At 35.7% G+C, this 16889-nt stretch overlaps 1 protein-coding gene across 10 annotated transcripts in view; it reads right to left on the bottom strand.

Annotated features, from left to right (window-relative positions):
- DLG1 (discs large MAGUK scaffold protein 1) overlaps nucleotides 1–16889 on the bottom strand; it is a 252742-nt gene that overhangs the window by 86984 nt on the left and 148869 nt on the right. For all 10 annotated transcript variants that reach the window (XM_034999873.1, XM_034999872.1, XM_034999871.1 and 7 more), the window contains 5 exons: nucleotides 13011–13061; nucleotides 10208–10332; nucleotides 7538–7707; nucleotides 5902–6038; nucleotides 1575–1719 (listed from right to left, as the gene is read on the bottom strand). In XM_034999873.1, the coding sequence (XP_034855764.1) occupies nucleotides 1575–1719; nucleotides 5902–6038; nucleotides 7538–7707; nucleotides 10208–10332; nucleotides 13011–13061 (628 nt within the window). The remainder of the gene's footprint in view (nucleotides 1–1574; nucleotides 1720–5901; nucleotides 6039–7537; nucleotides 7708–10207; nucleotides 10333–13010; nucleotides 13062–16889) is intronic.

Genomic DNA, 16889 nt, shown 5'->3' with positions numbered 1-16889 from the left:
TAACAAATGTATCATTCTGGTGGGGGACATTGATAATAGGGGAGGCTATGCATGGATGGGGGCAGGTGGTGTTACGAGAAATTTCTCTACCTCTGGCTCAATTTTGCTGTGAATCTAAAATTGCTCTAAAATATAAAATCTATTAAAAAAAACCTCTATGCTCTGATACCAGCTCAGATCTGTCAACCCAATTTATAATTATGCTTTTTTTAAAAAAGATTTATTTTAGAGAGAAAGCATGCAAGCATGCACGTGAGTGGGGGTGGGGAAGAGGGAGAGGGAGAGAATCTCAAGCAGACTCCCCACTGGGCACAGAGCCCAATGTGGGGCTCGATCATAACCTGAGTTGAAATCAAAAGAGCTGGATGCTTAACCAACTGAGCCACCCCAGGCACCTCTATAATTATTCTTTTTAATGCATGCATAAAAGAATGGAAACCTGGTAAAAAGCAAAAATAAAAAATAAGCAAAAACTATCTCTTGCTTGGTTCCTTTTTTAAAGATTTATTTATTTATTTGACAGAGAGAGACACAGCAAGAGAGGGAACACAAGCAGGGGGAGTGGGAGAGGGAGAAGCAGGCTTCCCGCGGAGCAGGGAGCCCAATGCGGGGCTCGATCCCAGGACCCTGGGATCATGACCTGAGCCGAAGGCAGATGCTTAACAACTGAGCCACCCAGGCGCCCCCTGAATACTATTTTAAAAAGTTCAGTTTTACTTGAGTAATTAATAAATCAATGATTAGATAATGAAGATGTATCACTGGAAGACAGTATATTCATTTCAAAATATAATTTATATTTAACTTATAATGATTAATGACAGTAATGAACTTTGACAGTTTTAAAACTGGAATCATGCGATTTATAAAACCACAAATATTTCTAAAATTCTACAATTTAAAGGAGGAAGACTTGGAAAAGCAGACTACAGAGAGTACATTTAAGGTCTCTGGTACACATGGGTGCTTCTAATATCAACTCAATGCACCAAAGAAATAAAACTTCCATTTTTCAACAAACACAAGTACATTATTTAAATCTTATCCCAGCTTGTACATTAAAAAAGAAACTGAAAATCAAACAGGAAACTTAAAATTACATTAGTACTTTTCATTAACAGTTTATTTCTAGGCAATACAATTGTACTGTATACAAATACAGTTAGGTAATACACTAGGAGTTTGTACTAAAATAATATCTGTGCTCACATAACAGAGCATAGAAAAGCCCAAGTTTTAGAAATATTTAATATTAGTATTTCTTAAAGTGTAGTCCATGAGCTAGCAGCACCAGAAACCTCAAAATTACCATGGTTTTAAAAGAATTGCTTGTTAAAGTAAATTTCTGCACTACATTCCAAAACTACTAGAACAAAACAAGAATGTGCATTACTCTCAAATACCTTTGGTGACTGTTACCTATATAAAACTTTGAAAAAGGACACACCCTTCTTACTATCAAGATTCTGATTTAAATTTGACTTTTAAAAACTATTAAGTTAAAATGCTTAACATAGTTCCTTTAAAATATTTAAAAATAGGGAAATATGAGAGATTTAAGCAAACAGACTTACAGCTGGTGATATCAGGTGGTATATAGCCATCATTCATGTACATACTTGTGGGTTTTGCCACTTTCAAATAAACAAAATCAGACGTGTTCTTTAAGGCAGTTACTGCTTCTTCATGAGTAACTTCTTCCAAACACACACTATTCACCTAAGAGAAAATCCCGAAAGACATTTGTTTTAGGACATTTTCACTAGCTTTCTCCTTTTTGCTCATAAACTATTATACCAAAACACAGGGAAAAAGCAGGAGTGATTTAAGGAATATAAAAGTATGTGAAAAGAAAATACCCATTTTTACTATCACAACAGGAAGTTATGTGTGTTAATGAAATAGCCAATCCTTTTTTTTTTTTAAAGATTTTATTTATTTGAGAGAGCGAGAATGAGAGAGAGAGAGAGAGAGCACATGAGAGGGGGGAGGGTAAGAGGGAGAAGCAGACTCCCCACTGAGCAGGGAGCCCGATGCAGGACTCAATCCCAGGACTCCAGGATCATGACCTGAGCCGAAAGGCAGTTGCTTAACCAACTGAGCCACCCAGGTGCCCCTGAAATAGCCAATCTTAATTCCAGTCCCTATTCCTCCCAATCCCCAAGCCTATTCCTTCTTCTACTCTAAGGTATTTATGAATATATGTAGGTATATTTTAGATTTTTTTTTAAGAAAATGAGACTATATTAAAGTTTTTATTCTACAACTGGATTTTTAATATAAGGTATCTAAGAGATCTTTCCATGTTGGGACACACAGAATTAAAAAACTGTTGCACAGTATACCATTGTGTGGTTATATCATAATATATTAAGCCATTCCAATATTAACAGGTATTTAAAACTGTTCTAAATAAATGACTTCTAATAAACTTATACTCACTACCATAGAAAATGAGTGTATCATACCCATCTACTCAGGCTTTTGCCAACACTGAACAGTAACAATTTATAAAAAAGTGTGTTTCAATTTGTACATTAAGTTTTTACTTTCACTGTTTAATTAACAGTCGAGACTTTTTTCAGTTATTAGTCATTCATCTATCTCCTGTTATAGAAACAGAACTGACCTTGCTAAACTTACTAGTTCTATCAGTAGGCTCCTTAGGATTTTCTATATACAAGTAAAACTGTATTTGTAGATGTAATCTACTAATTTTTACTTTTTCCTTCCCAATCTGAATGTCTTTTTATTTTTCTGGCTAGACTCTTCAATACAGTCTCAATAAAAGTGGTAGTGGTGGCTTTCTAGACATTTGTCCATTTCATCTAAATTATCTAATATGTTGGCATATAATTGTTCATAAATAAAAGTATTTCCTTATGTCCCCTTTTATTCCTACTTTTAGAAATTTCAGCCTTTTTTTCTTGATCAGTCTACCTAAGGACTGCCTGCATTTTGAAATATACAGCTGTGGCATACTGTTCCTTTGGTGGCCTGCAGTGAGCCATGCATCTTGGTATTCATATCCCTTCCTACAGTGAACCTTGCTCGGCTATGTAACTAGCTTTAGCCAATGAGACATTAGTAACTGTGATGCAAAGAAAGGACTGATAAATGCCACACACTGGAGCCTGTCTTTTGGTATGTCCCTCTTCTCACCATCCTGTGAGAAGCCTAATGTAGCCATGTGGGGAGACCACTGGCTAACAGTTCCAGCTGAGTTCTCACTTGACAGCCAACCCAACTTGTCTACCACATATGACTGAACTTGGAAGTCGATTTCCTGGCCGTAGCTCAGCTACCAGGTGACATTATGCAGAACAGAGACAGACTGTCCTGGCTGAACCCTACCCAAATTACAGAAGTGTAAATAATAATTGTTGTTGTTTTAGCCACTAATTTTTGTGTTTTCTTAAGCAGCGTTAGATAACAGATAAAAGAGCTGACAAGATTTGCTAAGGGATTCAATAAGGAGTAGGAAGGAGAATGATCCTGAAGTTTTAGACCTGGGCAAATAGAAGGATAAAGTTCCCATTTCATGAGATGTGAAGATTGTGCAAGGAACAGGATTTGAGGGTGGTGGGTGGGGTGTAGGATGAAACTCAGAAGTTCATTTTTAGATATATTAAATTTAACCTGACTCTTGAGATATATGAAAGCAAACTAGATGAAATCTCCTAGGGCTTTTCAACTGTTTTGCCAAGAACCACTGTTAAAAATTTTTATATTCTAGCTGAGCACAAAATATATGTGTATGTGTGTAAAAATAAAATTGAAGTCAGAAAACAATACTTATGCCTATCATGTGCAATGAGACAGTAAGTTATTTGACCACCTATCAAAAAGAAGAAAAAGTGTACAAGGACCAAGTCCTGTCTCACTTCAATGTTTAGAGGTTAGGGAGAAGATGCACCAAAAGGGAGAATGAGAAGGAAAGACTAGTGAGATAAGAGGAATACCAAGAAAGAGGGTGGTAACTGTTAAGCAAAATGGAAAAAGTGTCTGAAGGAGGAAACCCTGTCGAATGCCTGATTGTCAATTAAAATGAGAACTAAGAATTCGATAATTTCAGTGGGATTATGACAACCAAAGCCTTACTAAATGTCAATCAGCATACATTGCTGGCTTCCCAACCACTGAAACTGATTCTGGAAAAACTATAAAAGAAAACATGGTATCTAAGAAATTAAAAAGTACAAATGAGAAACTCAGTGGAGAAAGAAGGCTGTTTTCAACTGGTGTGTGTGTGTGTGCGCGCGCGCGCACGCACATGGAGAAAAGCAGTTCAAAGTCAGCTCTTTCCTCTTTCCCATGATTAACCTGAAAACAATCAGTGTATCTCCTTGCTGCAGCAATCAGCAGTACTGGACAGCATGTACAACAAAGAAATCATTTATATATTGCTGACAGGAGTGTACATTTTTATAACCGGTTTGGAAAACATAATGTTTTTGCTATAATGTTACTAAGAGGACATTCCATGACCATTGCTTAGGATAAACAGTTAAGTGAAACTCTTGTATGTACATGTTCACCAAAACACACAGCAGCTCTCCCTAGCAGAATTATTCGTGCTACCAAAAAAAAAAAAAAAAAAGGAAACAACCCAACTCCCCATTATATTAGACCTAGTTTATGTGCCTTTTCAGATTTGCTTGAGCCTACCTGCCCACTAGGCTTTGGCTGTGTGCTACTGGAGAATCCTGGCTACTGCTTCTCTCACCTTGTCTCCTGCCATCATCAGCTCTTTCACTCTCTTCTAGGGTAAGGGCTGTGCTTAGGCATGTTGTTCCATAGAGTGAGAGCTGTAACATGTCAAAAGCCTGTGTCTGATCTGTCTAGATCATTGAGGCTCTGGTTCTTTCCACCACTTCTGAGTTCAGAGGAAGTACTATGCCATGGAGTATGGGAGCTGGCTTCCCTAGCATTTGCCCAGAGGAGCTGAGTAACAGTCCAGAAATTTGGGACAGTTAGCCCCATGGGGTAGACTCTACCAAAGAAGAGACAGGGAGATAAATCCTTTCTTTTCCCTGGATGGCTGGATCTAAAGTTTAATAGTGTTACATCACCTGCCTGGAAGACTGTCCTATATGACACGCAATCAGAGACATTTTCTTATGAAATTATGGCCAGCTCAGAAACATAATAGCTTCTAATGACTTTCCCTTATTCTCTGCCTCTCATTTCATTTTCACTCACTCTAATTTTCTGAGATTATGCCTCCCAACAAAACCTTAGCATGGTAGCTTTTCTTCAGGTTATTTTTCCAAGGAACACAGACTCGTACAGTTATTGATGAAGACTGGACAAATAAACTGCAGTATAGTTCCAGAACAGAATATTATGTAGAGGTGAAATGAATATATTTTAGCTCTAGGCAACAATATGGATAAATCTCAGTAAACCAATATCGATTAAAAAAAAGTATTAAAAGACTACATTCAGCACAACAGCCTTTAAAAAAATTTTCAGAATTAGTATTAAACAAAATATTTAGGCATATGTATGGGATTAAACAATTTTTAAAAAGCAAATGAATAAAAACCACAAATTCTTGATATTCTAGTTTGGGGTTGGGCAGACTTTAGCAATTTTCATTATACTATAATTAAGTTAAAAAAAAAGGAAAAAAAAAGTCACATGAAGGATGACACTGTTTAAACAATTCTGTGCATCCAACTCCCTAACCCTTCAACAAAAAAGAAAAAAAAAAGAGGAAAGCTAGTGGTGGGGGGAGGGGGGAAAGGGCTAATAAGATAATAGCAAGAATAGTTTTTCAGGTTTTGATTAAAGCATGATTAGTATTCACTTAAACATTTCTGGCAAGTAGAAATTCCAGTTTAAAAAAAAAAGAAGACATCAAAATGATTTTTAAAATAACAGATTTCTGATACTCACTGCTAAAAGTTTATCTCCAATCTGAAGTTTACCATCTTTATGTGCTGCACCTCCTTCAATTATTTTGGTTACATAGATGCTATTATCCCCAGGAATATGTTGATTTCCAACACCTCCAGCAATGCTGAACCCAAGACCTGTTTAGAAAACACTAGTTTTGAAATTTCATCATTTAACGTGAATTTAAATCCAAAGAAATGGTTGAAAACTAGAAGGTGACAGTCTATTCACACTCATGTTTTAAAACACAAAAGAATCTATTTGCCTTTTTCTTTTCTTTTTTTTTTTTAAAGGGGGCTCAAACTCACAACCCTGAGATCAAGATCTGAGTTGAGATCAAGAGCTGGATGCTCAAATGACTGAGCCACCCAGGTGCCCCTATCTGCCTACTTTTTAAGTCTTATGTATTTGTTTTGTAGCCAGTGGACAATTCTATATAGACACATGTTCCTGTAGTTACAAATAAGTTCCTTCCTCCCCCCCTTAGGTTACTTCTTAAAAGTCTTTTTGTAAATGCATTTGTTTGTTTCAAAGAGGCATTATAAAACTGTTTCACTTTTGCTGCCATCATGATTGTGCTTCTAACAGTTCTAATGCCTTCACAAGATTAAAACAATTGAGAAAAATAATAAAATTTTTGGTGGTGGGCAGAACTAATAGGCTTCAGATATGTGGATAATTTTATTCTTTTTCCAATATTCTATGAATTACTTTTATTTTTTTTAAAGATTTATTTTAGAGAGAGTGAGCTTGATTGTAGGGGGACAGGGTGGGGGAGGTGGGGAGGGTCAGAGGGAGAGTGAGAGTTTTAAGTCGACTCTGCCCTGAGCCCAGAGCCCAGCACAGGCAGGATCACACAACCCTGAGATCAGGACCTGAGCTGAAACCAAGAGTTGGATGCTTAATTGACTGCACCCACCCACGCTATGAATTTTTTAAATAAAGAATTTCTGCAATTCATAAATCCCATAGCTTTAAAACCAGACAAATTTGTAGCTCTCTATTCCTTGTTTCATTTGTTGGAATACTACTTCTTCCACGAAGCTACAAATTAGAATCAATATTTCCATTTATCTTCAATCCCATCAATGTTTTCAAAATTCAGAAATCAAATATGAACTGTCCTCACTGCAGATATAACTGCTAATGACACACACAAATATTTTCTTATTTTAACTTAGCCTGTGCATCTGCATTTAAATGTATTTTGTAGATTGATTAACTACAAGTTAATAGCCACACTATACATGACTTACAAGTGTTTAAGTAGAATTCTCCCGAAGACAAAAATCAGCAGAAATAATAGAGAAATTCCAAAAATTCACACACATTCTGTAGATTACCAGTACCATTAATCTTAGAATGTGTGTAACAAATAAATTGATAGTTACATTTATTTCAGTAATTTCTTAATAATCTGTCTTAGTTTGATTATTTCATACCTTTAGGACCTTTTTTTTAAAGTTTTTATTTATTTATTTGAGAGAGAGAGCGCATGAGCAGAGTGAAGGGCAGAGGGAGAAGCAGACTCCCTGCTGAGCAGGGAGCCCTATGCAGGGCTCAATCCCAGACTCGGGATCATGACCTGAGCTGAAGGCAGACGCTTAACTGACTGAGCCACCCAGGCACCCCATACCTTTAGGACCTTTAATGAGCTTTATTTCCATTATTTTTTCTGATACCGGTTTCCGTCTTTTTACGTACAAGCGTACGATAGACCCTGCTTCTTTCAATGCTTCAACTGCTTTGCTATGTGTCACATCACGAACATCTACTTCATTTACTCGCAATATACAGTCATTGACCCTGAGAAAAAACCCAAAATATTAAAAATAAAAATTAAATATTAAAATATCTAATTTTCACTTTGATAATTTTTTTGTCATTTTCATTTTTAAGGTAAAGAGAATTATTTACTAGAGAAAATATATATGAAGAAACTTCATGTTAAATGCCACAGTATCAAATACTCATATAAATAAATACAAATATTTTCCGAGGGCCAGCAAAAAAAACAGTGCAAATAACAGATTATCACACAAAAATATTAAATAAGAATGACAGCTATAATTTGTACGGTTCTTGTATGCTTATTATGTGTAAGCGTTAAGGTACTTTATGCTTTATTTATTCAGCATTTTAGTATTTATTTAGCAATAACCACCTGCCAGGTACTTCTTTTAGTGTTTTAACCCTTACAACAACCTGAAGGGTAGTTATATATTTATATTCCTATTTCACAAATGGAGAAATTAAGGCACAAAGTTTAAATAATTTTCCTAAAGTCACCCAGATAATGACTGACAGAGCTGTGACTCAAAGAAAAGAAAATGGAGGTTCAGACTAAATAATTAGTTTAAGGTCACAGAGACAGTGGTGGCAAAACTGAGATAATCACTGATATATCTAAAAATAATTTTTTGACTTGCTTTTTCAAACTAGATAAATTAAAAAAAATAAAGTTATTTCTTGACATTTATATGAAGCTAAAGATTACATTACATTTAATTAAAAGGTTTCTCATATAATTTATTTTAATTTGACACAGTAATATATTTTTTTAAAGTTTGATTTGTTCTAGTCCTAACTTTTCCCCCTTAGTTCTGGTCTCACTTTAAATTGCATAACATTCCATTAGGGGGGAAAAAATCATCTGAAATTGGGCAGGGAAGGAGAACAAAAGACAATTAAAATATTAAAACTGATCCTGATAATAGCTTTCTTTTTTTTTTTTTTTAAAGATTTTATTTATTTTTTTGACAGAGAGAGACACAGTCAGAGAGGGAACACAAGCAGGGGGAGTGGGAGAGGGAGAAGCAGGCTTCCCGCGGAGCAAGGAGCCCGATGCGGGACTCGATCCCAGGACCCCGGGATCATGACCTGAGCCGAAGGCAGACGCTTAACCAACTGAGCTACTCAGGCGCCCCTGATAATAGCTTTCTTAAGAGGAAAGAAACTCTGTATGCGAAGACAGTGATATATTAGAGTAAGTATTAAAGGTATGTTCTTCAGTGAAACAGATGGGAGACATTAATTTTCACATAAGCACAAATAAAAGACCGGTAACAGAATCGGGAAGTAAATGTCTGCATTTACATGAATGATCAAATTATTAATTTTATATCCAACTGATTTCATTAATCTATCACCCGTCATATCGAGTGAGAAGAAACTGAAAAGCTTCAGAAGGTACCAACAACAGCCTTAAAAACAGATGTTATTTTTAACAGACCATATAAAAATCCTTAGTCCTAACACTTATGACTGTTACTATATATATATATATATATCTTTATATATAAAAACCAACAAACAAGGAAATAGGAAAAGTGCCATAATCTATGGCCTAAGGAAACAACCAAGTATGCTAAAGTATCTTCTACAATGGAACACTGAATTTAAACAGACCAATATTACTTTCATTCACTCAATTAAGAAAATATATTAATTTATTTAAAATTTGCATAATCTTTACTTTTTGTGGTATGGAATACAAACTCAGATATATATCATCTCTTGTATCCTAAGTTTATATACATGTTTCCTACCCAGGAAATAAATGAAAAACATTTTGTGAATATATTTAAAAATACAAAGGGAATTCTCTGATTTCTATAAATTTGCTCTTTTTTTTTTTTAAGATTGTATTTATTTATTTGACAGAGAGAGACAGCGAGAGAGGGAACACAAGCAGGGGGAGCTGAAGAGAGAGAAGCAGGCTCCTCCCTTAGAAGCAGGGAGCCTGACGCAGTGCTTGATCCTAGAACCCTGGGATCATGACCTGAGCCGAAGACAGACGCTTAACGACTAAGCCACCCAGGTGCCCCCAATTTGCTCATTTAAAACCACAATCAAATTTATTTATTTATTTATTTATTTTAAAGATTTTATTTATTTATTTGAGACAGAGAGAATGAGAGAGAGAGAGAGAGAGAGAGCACATGAGAGGGGGGAGGGTAAGAGGGAGAAGCGGGCTCCCTGCCGAGCAGGGAGCCCGATGCAGGACTCGATCCAAGGACTCCAGGATCATGACCTGAGCCGAAGGCAGTCGCTCAACCAACTGAGCCACCTAGGCGCCCCACAATCAAATTTATTATTCAACATGTTATGAGATAAAACTAAATTCCTAAATGAAAAGAGGGAAACAATGCTTAGTGCACAATTATCTCATTCATTTGTTTATTTGAGCATCTACCTTATGTTGGTTATTATGATAGTGTTTATTCGTATAGATGCCTTGTTCAATCTGCCTAAAGAAAAATATACAAAGTGTATTCAGCATCACAACATAAAATGCAAAACATACCGTAATCTTCCATCTTGGGCAGCTGCTCCCCCTGCAATAATTTTGGTAATGAAAATACTTGAGTCATCTCCAATGTGTGGGTTGTCCGTACCTCCTGCAATGCTGAAACCAAGCCCTGAATTCCCCTGGGGATAAAGGAAAAAAAAACTGAGCCTGAGAAAGAATTACCTTTATAGATAGGTTCCTGTCAGTTTTAGAACCTAGAAAATGTACTAACTCAGGGAAAACATACATAAAGGTGTATATGTAGGGGATATGAAGATTCTAAATTAAGAAATATAAGGAAAGCTCTTTTTTCTCTATGAAGAATTCAAAGGCATTACTTCTGAGTAGGTACTAACTAAGTACTTTTGAAGTATAGTCTATTATAGTTCTTTCTTTCAAAGTATGTGCAATTTGCCCTTGGATCAGTCACCCGTCTGCAGGGGTGTCACTATTAGGTCTCTTTCTTTTAGAATGTATCTCACTCATGTTTGGTAAGGCAAATGTATCCTAAGAGAAAAAAAGTGAAGTGATCTTCCCGCTGCAATTATTTCTGAGTAGGTAAAACTAACATTATTTCAGCTTTTTAAAAATGGGGTAGGGGATGGTACTTTTCTTTTACTAACTTTGCCATCAGATGACTTTAAAATGACCAAATTGTATGTTAAGTCATCATCCTTGATATGTTTTTTTTCCCTATCCCTGACATCTTTAACCAAGACATCTGAATAGCAAAAGGCATTTTTTAATACTGAAAGTCCAACCTGAGAAGTCAATTGGTGAGTTTTCTTGATAACAAAGTCAATTTTGCCAAAGCAATGCTAGTTTTTACATACTATATTTCTGAATAAGATTTTCTTTGAAGAAAAGTTTCTACTGCTACGAAAAAGTCTTTAAAGACAATTGTTCTAAGCAATGGTATTAAAAAATTGTTTATTTTTGCAAAACTGTTCTGACTCTGGCTTTCAGGCAATGCAAATAAGCAGATACATCTGAACTGATTACTTAACTGTTAATATTAAATAGCTTAAATATTCCCTCTACTATGATGTGTCCTAAAATTCTATTTTAATAATTTTTTTTGTCTAAACTCTTTAAGAGTTACTAGAATACGAATAATAGTATCAATGGTTGTGTGATGTTACCAAGTCACTCAGGTACTCACATTCTTTTTCTTTGCTTTTTAAAAAATTGAGATATAATTTACATATAACTGTATAAATTTAAGATGCACAATGTGTTGATCTGACATATTTATATATTGCAGTATGTTTATAACCATTGCTTTAGCTAACATCTCTATCATGTCACATAACTGTCATTTCTTCCTGTGGTGAGAACATTTAAGATCTAGTCTCTTAGCAATTTTTAAGTACATAATATAGTCTTGTTGACTATAATCACTATGCTGTCCATTAGATCTCCAGAAATTAATTCATCTAAGTTTGCATCCTTTAACAACATCTCCCCAATTCCTGGTACTCAAGTTTTTTAGAAAGTGAAAAAACAATGTCCAGTCCTAACTAAATAAATTTAAAAGGCACTGGGAAAGAATGAAGAATGAATAAGATAAAAAGTTAGAATTACATGTCAATTGTATCTCAAGACAGCTGGAAAAAAAACCTAAATAAAAAAATACCATATTAAAATATCTGTACTACATTATAGTAACCCAAATTCAGGTAGTGGGCAATAAAGATCTAGTATACATGTAAAAGACCCTCTCAGGTCTAGTTTCACTCAGAGTCCATTCTGGCTTCACATATAAACAAATCTAATTACCTAGAATTTCAGTCTTAAACAGACATTCAGTTACTTAGGAAATTTACTTCTGTGAAACACTTTATTTCTCAAAATGCTTGTCAGACAACATGGCATTACTGAAATACATCATCATTTGAATGCAGATATTCTTTTTTTTTTTAAAGATTTTATTTATTTATTTGACAGAGAGAGACACAGCAAGAGAAGGAACACAAGCAGGGGGAGTGGGAGAGGGAGAAGCAGACCTCCTGTGGAACAGGGAGCCTGATGCAGGGCTCGATCCCAGGACCCTGGGATCATGACCTGAGTCGAAGGCAGACGCCCAGCGACTGAGCCACCCAGGCGCCTCCTGAATGCAGATATTCTTAAGAGGTAAATATTATATGAAAATTTACACATCTAAATCGTACCCTTAAATTATTTTCTGACTGGGGGAGTGCATAAATTTTCAATAGAATCTTGTCCACTAGAACTATGGTTATCATTTTGCTAAAAAAAAAAAAAACTGTTAACAATAAGCATATTACTAGCATACTAAATACTTTAAATCAATGTTTTATATAAAAAATAAAAATAAAACAAAAATAGAAAAATCTGAGAAACAGACTAGAGAAACGTAAGGAGACGTGATAACCAAGTGTAATGTGGTATTCTGGAAAGGATTCTGAAAGAGAAAAACATAAAAACTAAGGAAATCCAAATAATGTATAGACTTTAGTTAATAATATGTCAATATTGGTTCATTAGTTGAAACAAGATGTTAACAATAGGCAAAACTGAGACCAGGATAAATGGAAACTTTTGTTATAACTTTTCTGTAAATCTAAAACTATTTTAAATAAAAATTTATTTAAAAAAAAAGGTATTAAAGAAAAGCAACATGTCCTAAAAATACCATGGCTAGTTTTATAGTATGTATACTTAAAGAAACTAATATTACATGGTTCTGTTTTTGAAAGATTGTTTCCCTTGATTTCTATATGAAAGAGCAGTATATTTAAAGAATTCTTTAAGCAACAGATTTATGCATAAAAACTTAAAATAATTAAGCTTTTACCCTTTCAAGTGTGATTTCTTCATATTCATAATCTGCATCAGTGCCATTAACCTAATGGGGGAAAAAAGAAGTAGCATAGAAATTTAGAATATAAAATCTGAAATGTCAAGACATAATTTTTGTATGATTTATTAATGCAAACCTGTTAAATGCGATAGTAATCAAATAATTTGGCTTCATTTTAATAACTTTAGGTAAAATTTTCAAGGAATAGAAGAGTACAAATGTGATTAATGAGTTGACATTCATGATATTATGACTTTCAAATACAGCTTTTATTTAAAAAATTTTATTTATTCATTTGAGAGCAAGTGAGCACATGCAAATGAGCAGTGGGGAGGGTCAGAAGGAGAGGGAGAAGCAGACCCCCCCACCCTGAGCAAGAAGCCTGACGATGTGGGGCTCCATCATAGAACCCTGGGATCACGACCTGAGTGGAAGGCAGATGCTTAACCAACTGAACCCACCCAGGCGTCCCCATACAGCTTTTAATATTATGGAACTTCAACTCTTTTCACTGCCTTGATCCACACATCTAATCAGGTGCCAATTCTTATTGATTTGAATACTTCAGTTTTTCTGAAAACCATTTCCTCTTCATTCTCATCTCTATTACCTTGATTCAAGCCTTTGTTAATCTCCTCTGGACTACTGCCAATGTAATCTACACAACTCTTGGACTAGTATTCTCCGCTGCCCAAATAACTCTTAATGCATTTTACACTGATGGATCTTTCTGGAGCCCATGTCTAACAATGTACTTGCTCCAAAACTTTGAGAGATTCTCATACAAGGCTCTGTATGAACTGCCCCCAATCCATCACTTAGCTTCATTCCTAATATATTTAATTCACTTCTTCGTGAGTGTTACATACCATTAAATTTGAATGACTTGCTCTTTCCTTCACATATCTTGCAAGTTCCCACCTCTGCATCTGTTACTTTAGGTGATTCCTCCATCACAAATTTCACTTATATATTTCATGTCCAAATCTGATTCCCTATTCATGTTCTTGCTCACATCTTATAGACCAGGCACTTTATCTTATTCTTTCCAATTTATTCCCTACTCCCTTCTGGAAGTGGTAATTTCCACAGTGAGGGCCACTGGTGAAAGGTGAATAATCCTTGGGGTCAGATTAATTCACTTTCATGCCATTGCTTTAACATTTCTGATGATATGAGGCTGTGCAAAATACTTGATCAAGTCAAACAGGGATTGTGATAAACTGTATTTTAGATGCCTCCCATCTTCCATCCTAAATGTTTTTTTGCAACATGACTAAACCATCCTATACTCAAGAGATGTCATCTATTTCTCCTTCCCTTGGATCTAGGCAGGTCCTAGATGAGCTTTGTTTAAAAAGAATGTGGCACAAATGATGCTGTGTGGTTTCTGAAGGTCACGTGATGCCTTGTAATATTTGCCTTTGTTTTAGAAGGTACTTTCTTAGAACTTAGGAGCTACAGGGGAGTCTGGATGGTTCTGTTGGTTAAGCATCTGCCTTCGGCTCAGGTCATGATCCCAGAGTCCTGGGATTGAGCCCCACGTCCAGCTCCCTGTTCAGTGGGAAGCCTGCTTCTCTCTCTCTCCCTCTGCCACTCCCCGATTGTGCTCTCTCACTCTCAAATAAATAAATAAAATCTTAAAAAAAAAAAAAAAGAACTTAGGAGCTATAATGTGAGGAAGGTCAAACAGCCCATCGGAAAATTCAAATGAAGGAGAATTAATAAGGCCTTTGCCCAAGAGCCCCAGCTGCACTCCTAACTAGCAACAATCATCAACTGCCAGTCACATGAATGAGACTATTTTGGATCTTCCAGCCTTTTCCAGTGCCCCAGCCAATATGAAGCAGAAGAACCTTCCAGTTAACCCGGAAATCAAGAGAAATAATGAACTGGTTTTTTTTGAAACAATATAATTTTATTAAACCTTAAATCTGAAATAAGCATAAAAGTCAGGGAGTAATATTTTTAAACTAGGTTATGTTTTTTAAGCCACTAAAGTTTCAGGGTGGTTTGCTATACAGCAATAGAATAATGAAACAACAGAATAATGACATCTATGTAAGCTACTTTGCTTTCTTCACAATACTGTAAGAAAGCACCCCTAATTCAGGTCCAGTTTAGGGCCTAAGGGTTTTTTCTTGAGGGCTTCTGAAACCCATCTCTTCTACCTTTCTGGGTTCTCATGGCTCTAATAGATTCAAATCCAACTGCTACTTTAACTCCCTTTCTCATCTAAATAGCTTTTCTTCTTGTTTTTGAGATGTTATGAATGCATATATATATATAAATATATATTTTTTTAATCTTTCATTTTATAGGAGTGCTGACAATACTGACTCCATCTTTGGCCCTTCATCTTGTTCATATGTTTGCTTGATGACTTCTGGGCACCGCACGTTCCATGCCCCTTGGAGATTAAAAGACGTATCTTAGAAATGCCCACCAACGCCGGGATGTGGGGAGGCTTGCTTTGGCCTCCCACAAATCTGTTAAGAGGTAATATAGTCTTTCCCTTCCCTGATGTACAGATGGCACCACAAGATCCAATTAAAGTTTAGTAATTAATTAGGTGCATGTGAACCCTTGAATCTCACTACAATGTCCTTCTGCAAGTTCCCTCACTCTATATAATCTGTGAACTAAGGCCCAGACTTTATGGAGAATAGCCACGTGGCTGCCATGGACTGTCAACCACCCGAATCCACCCTTCTCTGCTGGTCAGTAAGTTACCCTGAATAGAACTGTGTCAACTGTATGGAGTGGCCGGCTTTGTTTTCTCATCTCAAAGTGCCTTCTCAGTTTAGGGTTATTTTACTGTCCCTCCCCCACCTTCTAACAGATTTCTATGCATCCAGAATGCAGGTTTATACATATACCTAGCCTACCAACTTGACTGGAAGTCCTTTTTTATGAGTAAAAATAAAACCCGTATCTGCAGCTATACCACTTTCCTTATTCTAAAGGTTATCTGTATCATCTTTATTTTTCCTTGCTCAGACTTGCTACAAGTCTCAGTCCTTATCAAAGTAGTTTCAATACTGATTAATATATCATTCCATGCTAGTACTTTCTGCTTTTATTTTTATCAATTCTTTTTCTTTTTTTTTAAAGAAATGTCTTTTTTTTTTTTTTAAGATTTTATTTATTTATTTGTCAGAGAGAGACAGTGAGAGAGGGAACACAAGCAGGAGGAGTGAGAGAGGGAGAAGCAGACTTCCCGCCGAGCAGGGAGTCCGATGCGGGGCTCGATCCCAGGACCCTGGGATCATGACCTGAGCTGAAGGCAGACGCTTAACAACTGAGCCACCCAGGCGCCCCTCAATTCTTTATTTTATTCAGACTTTTTTTTTTTAACTTCTTGAGCTGAACACACAATTCATTTGTGCTGATTACTCTTCTATTTTTAAAAACATCCATTAAAGTTAATAAATTTTCCTCGGCACATGGCTTTGGCCAAATCTCAAAACTGCTACACTGGGCTCTATTTTTGTTCATTTATTTCCAAATACTCTGAAATTTTATTCTGGAAAACATTCAACATAAGTGTGCTTATATTGCCCTTTTCGTGTTAATAAGTAAAATTTCTATACTGTGACCTTAATTTCTGTTTTTAGAAATTTGAGATTTTCACCATCAAGCCTTCTCAAAAGGTAAATATATGGTAAATATGTTTGGGTGCTTAATTTAATGCTAAGTCACTGAGATCTGGTGAGGATTCCAGGAAGCATAGAGTGATCATAAAAAGGTGAAAAGTGAGAAGACCACAGGAACTCTGAATGCCTTTAGTCCTAAACTCTCAATAACTTAAAACTGTCTGATAATTTCATATACAGAGACAATTTGGTAACAACTTTAAACATATTCAAACTG

The sequence above is a fragment of the Mirounga leonina genome, unplaced genomic scaffold, assembly GCF_011800145.1.
Source record: "Mirounga leonina isolate KUSES-001 unplaced genomic scaffold, KU_Mleo_1.0 Mir_115, whole genome shotgun sequence".
Taxonomy (NCBI): domain Eukaryota; kingdom Metazoa; phylum Chordata; class Mammalia; order Carnivora; family Phocidae; genus Mirounga; species Mirounga leonina.
Note: the sequence above shows the minus strand (reverse complement) of the source record. Positions and strands in the feature narration are given on the sequence as shown.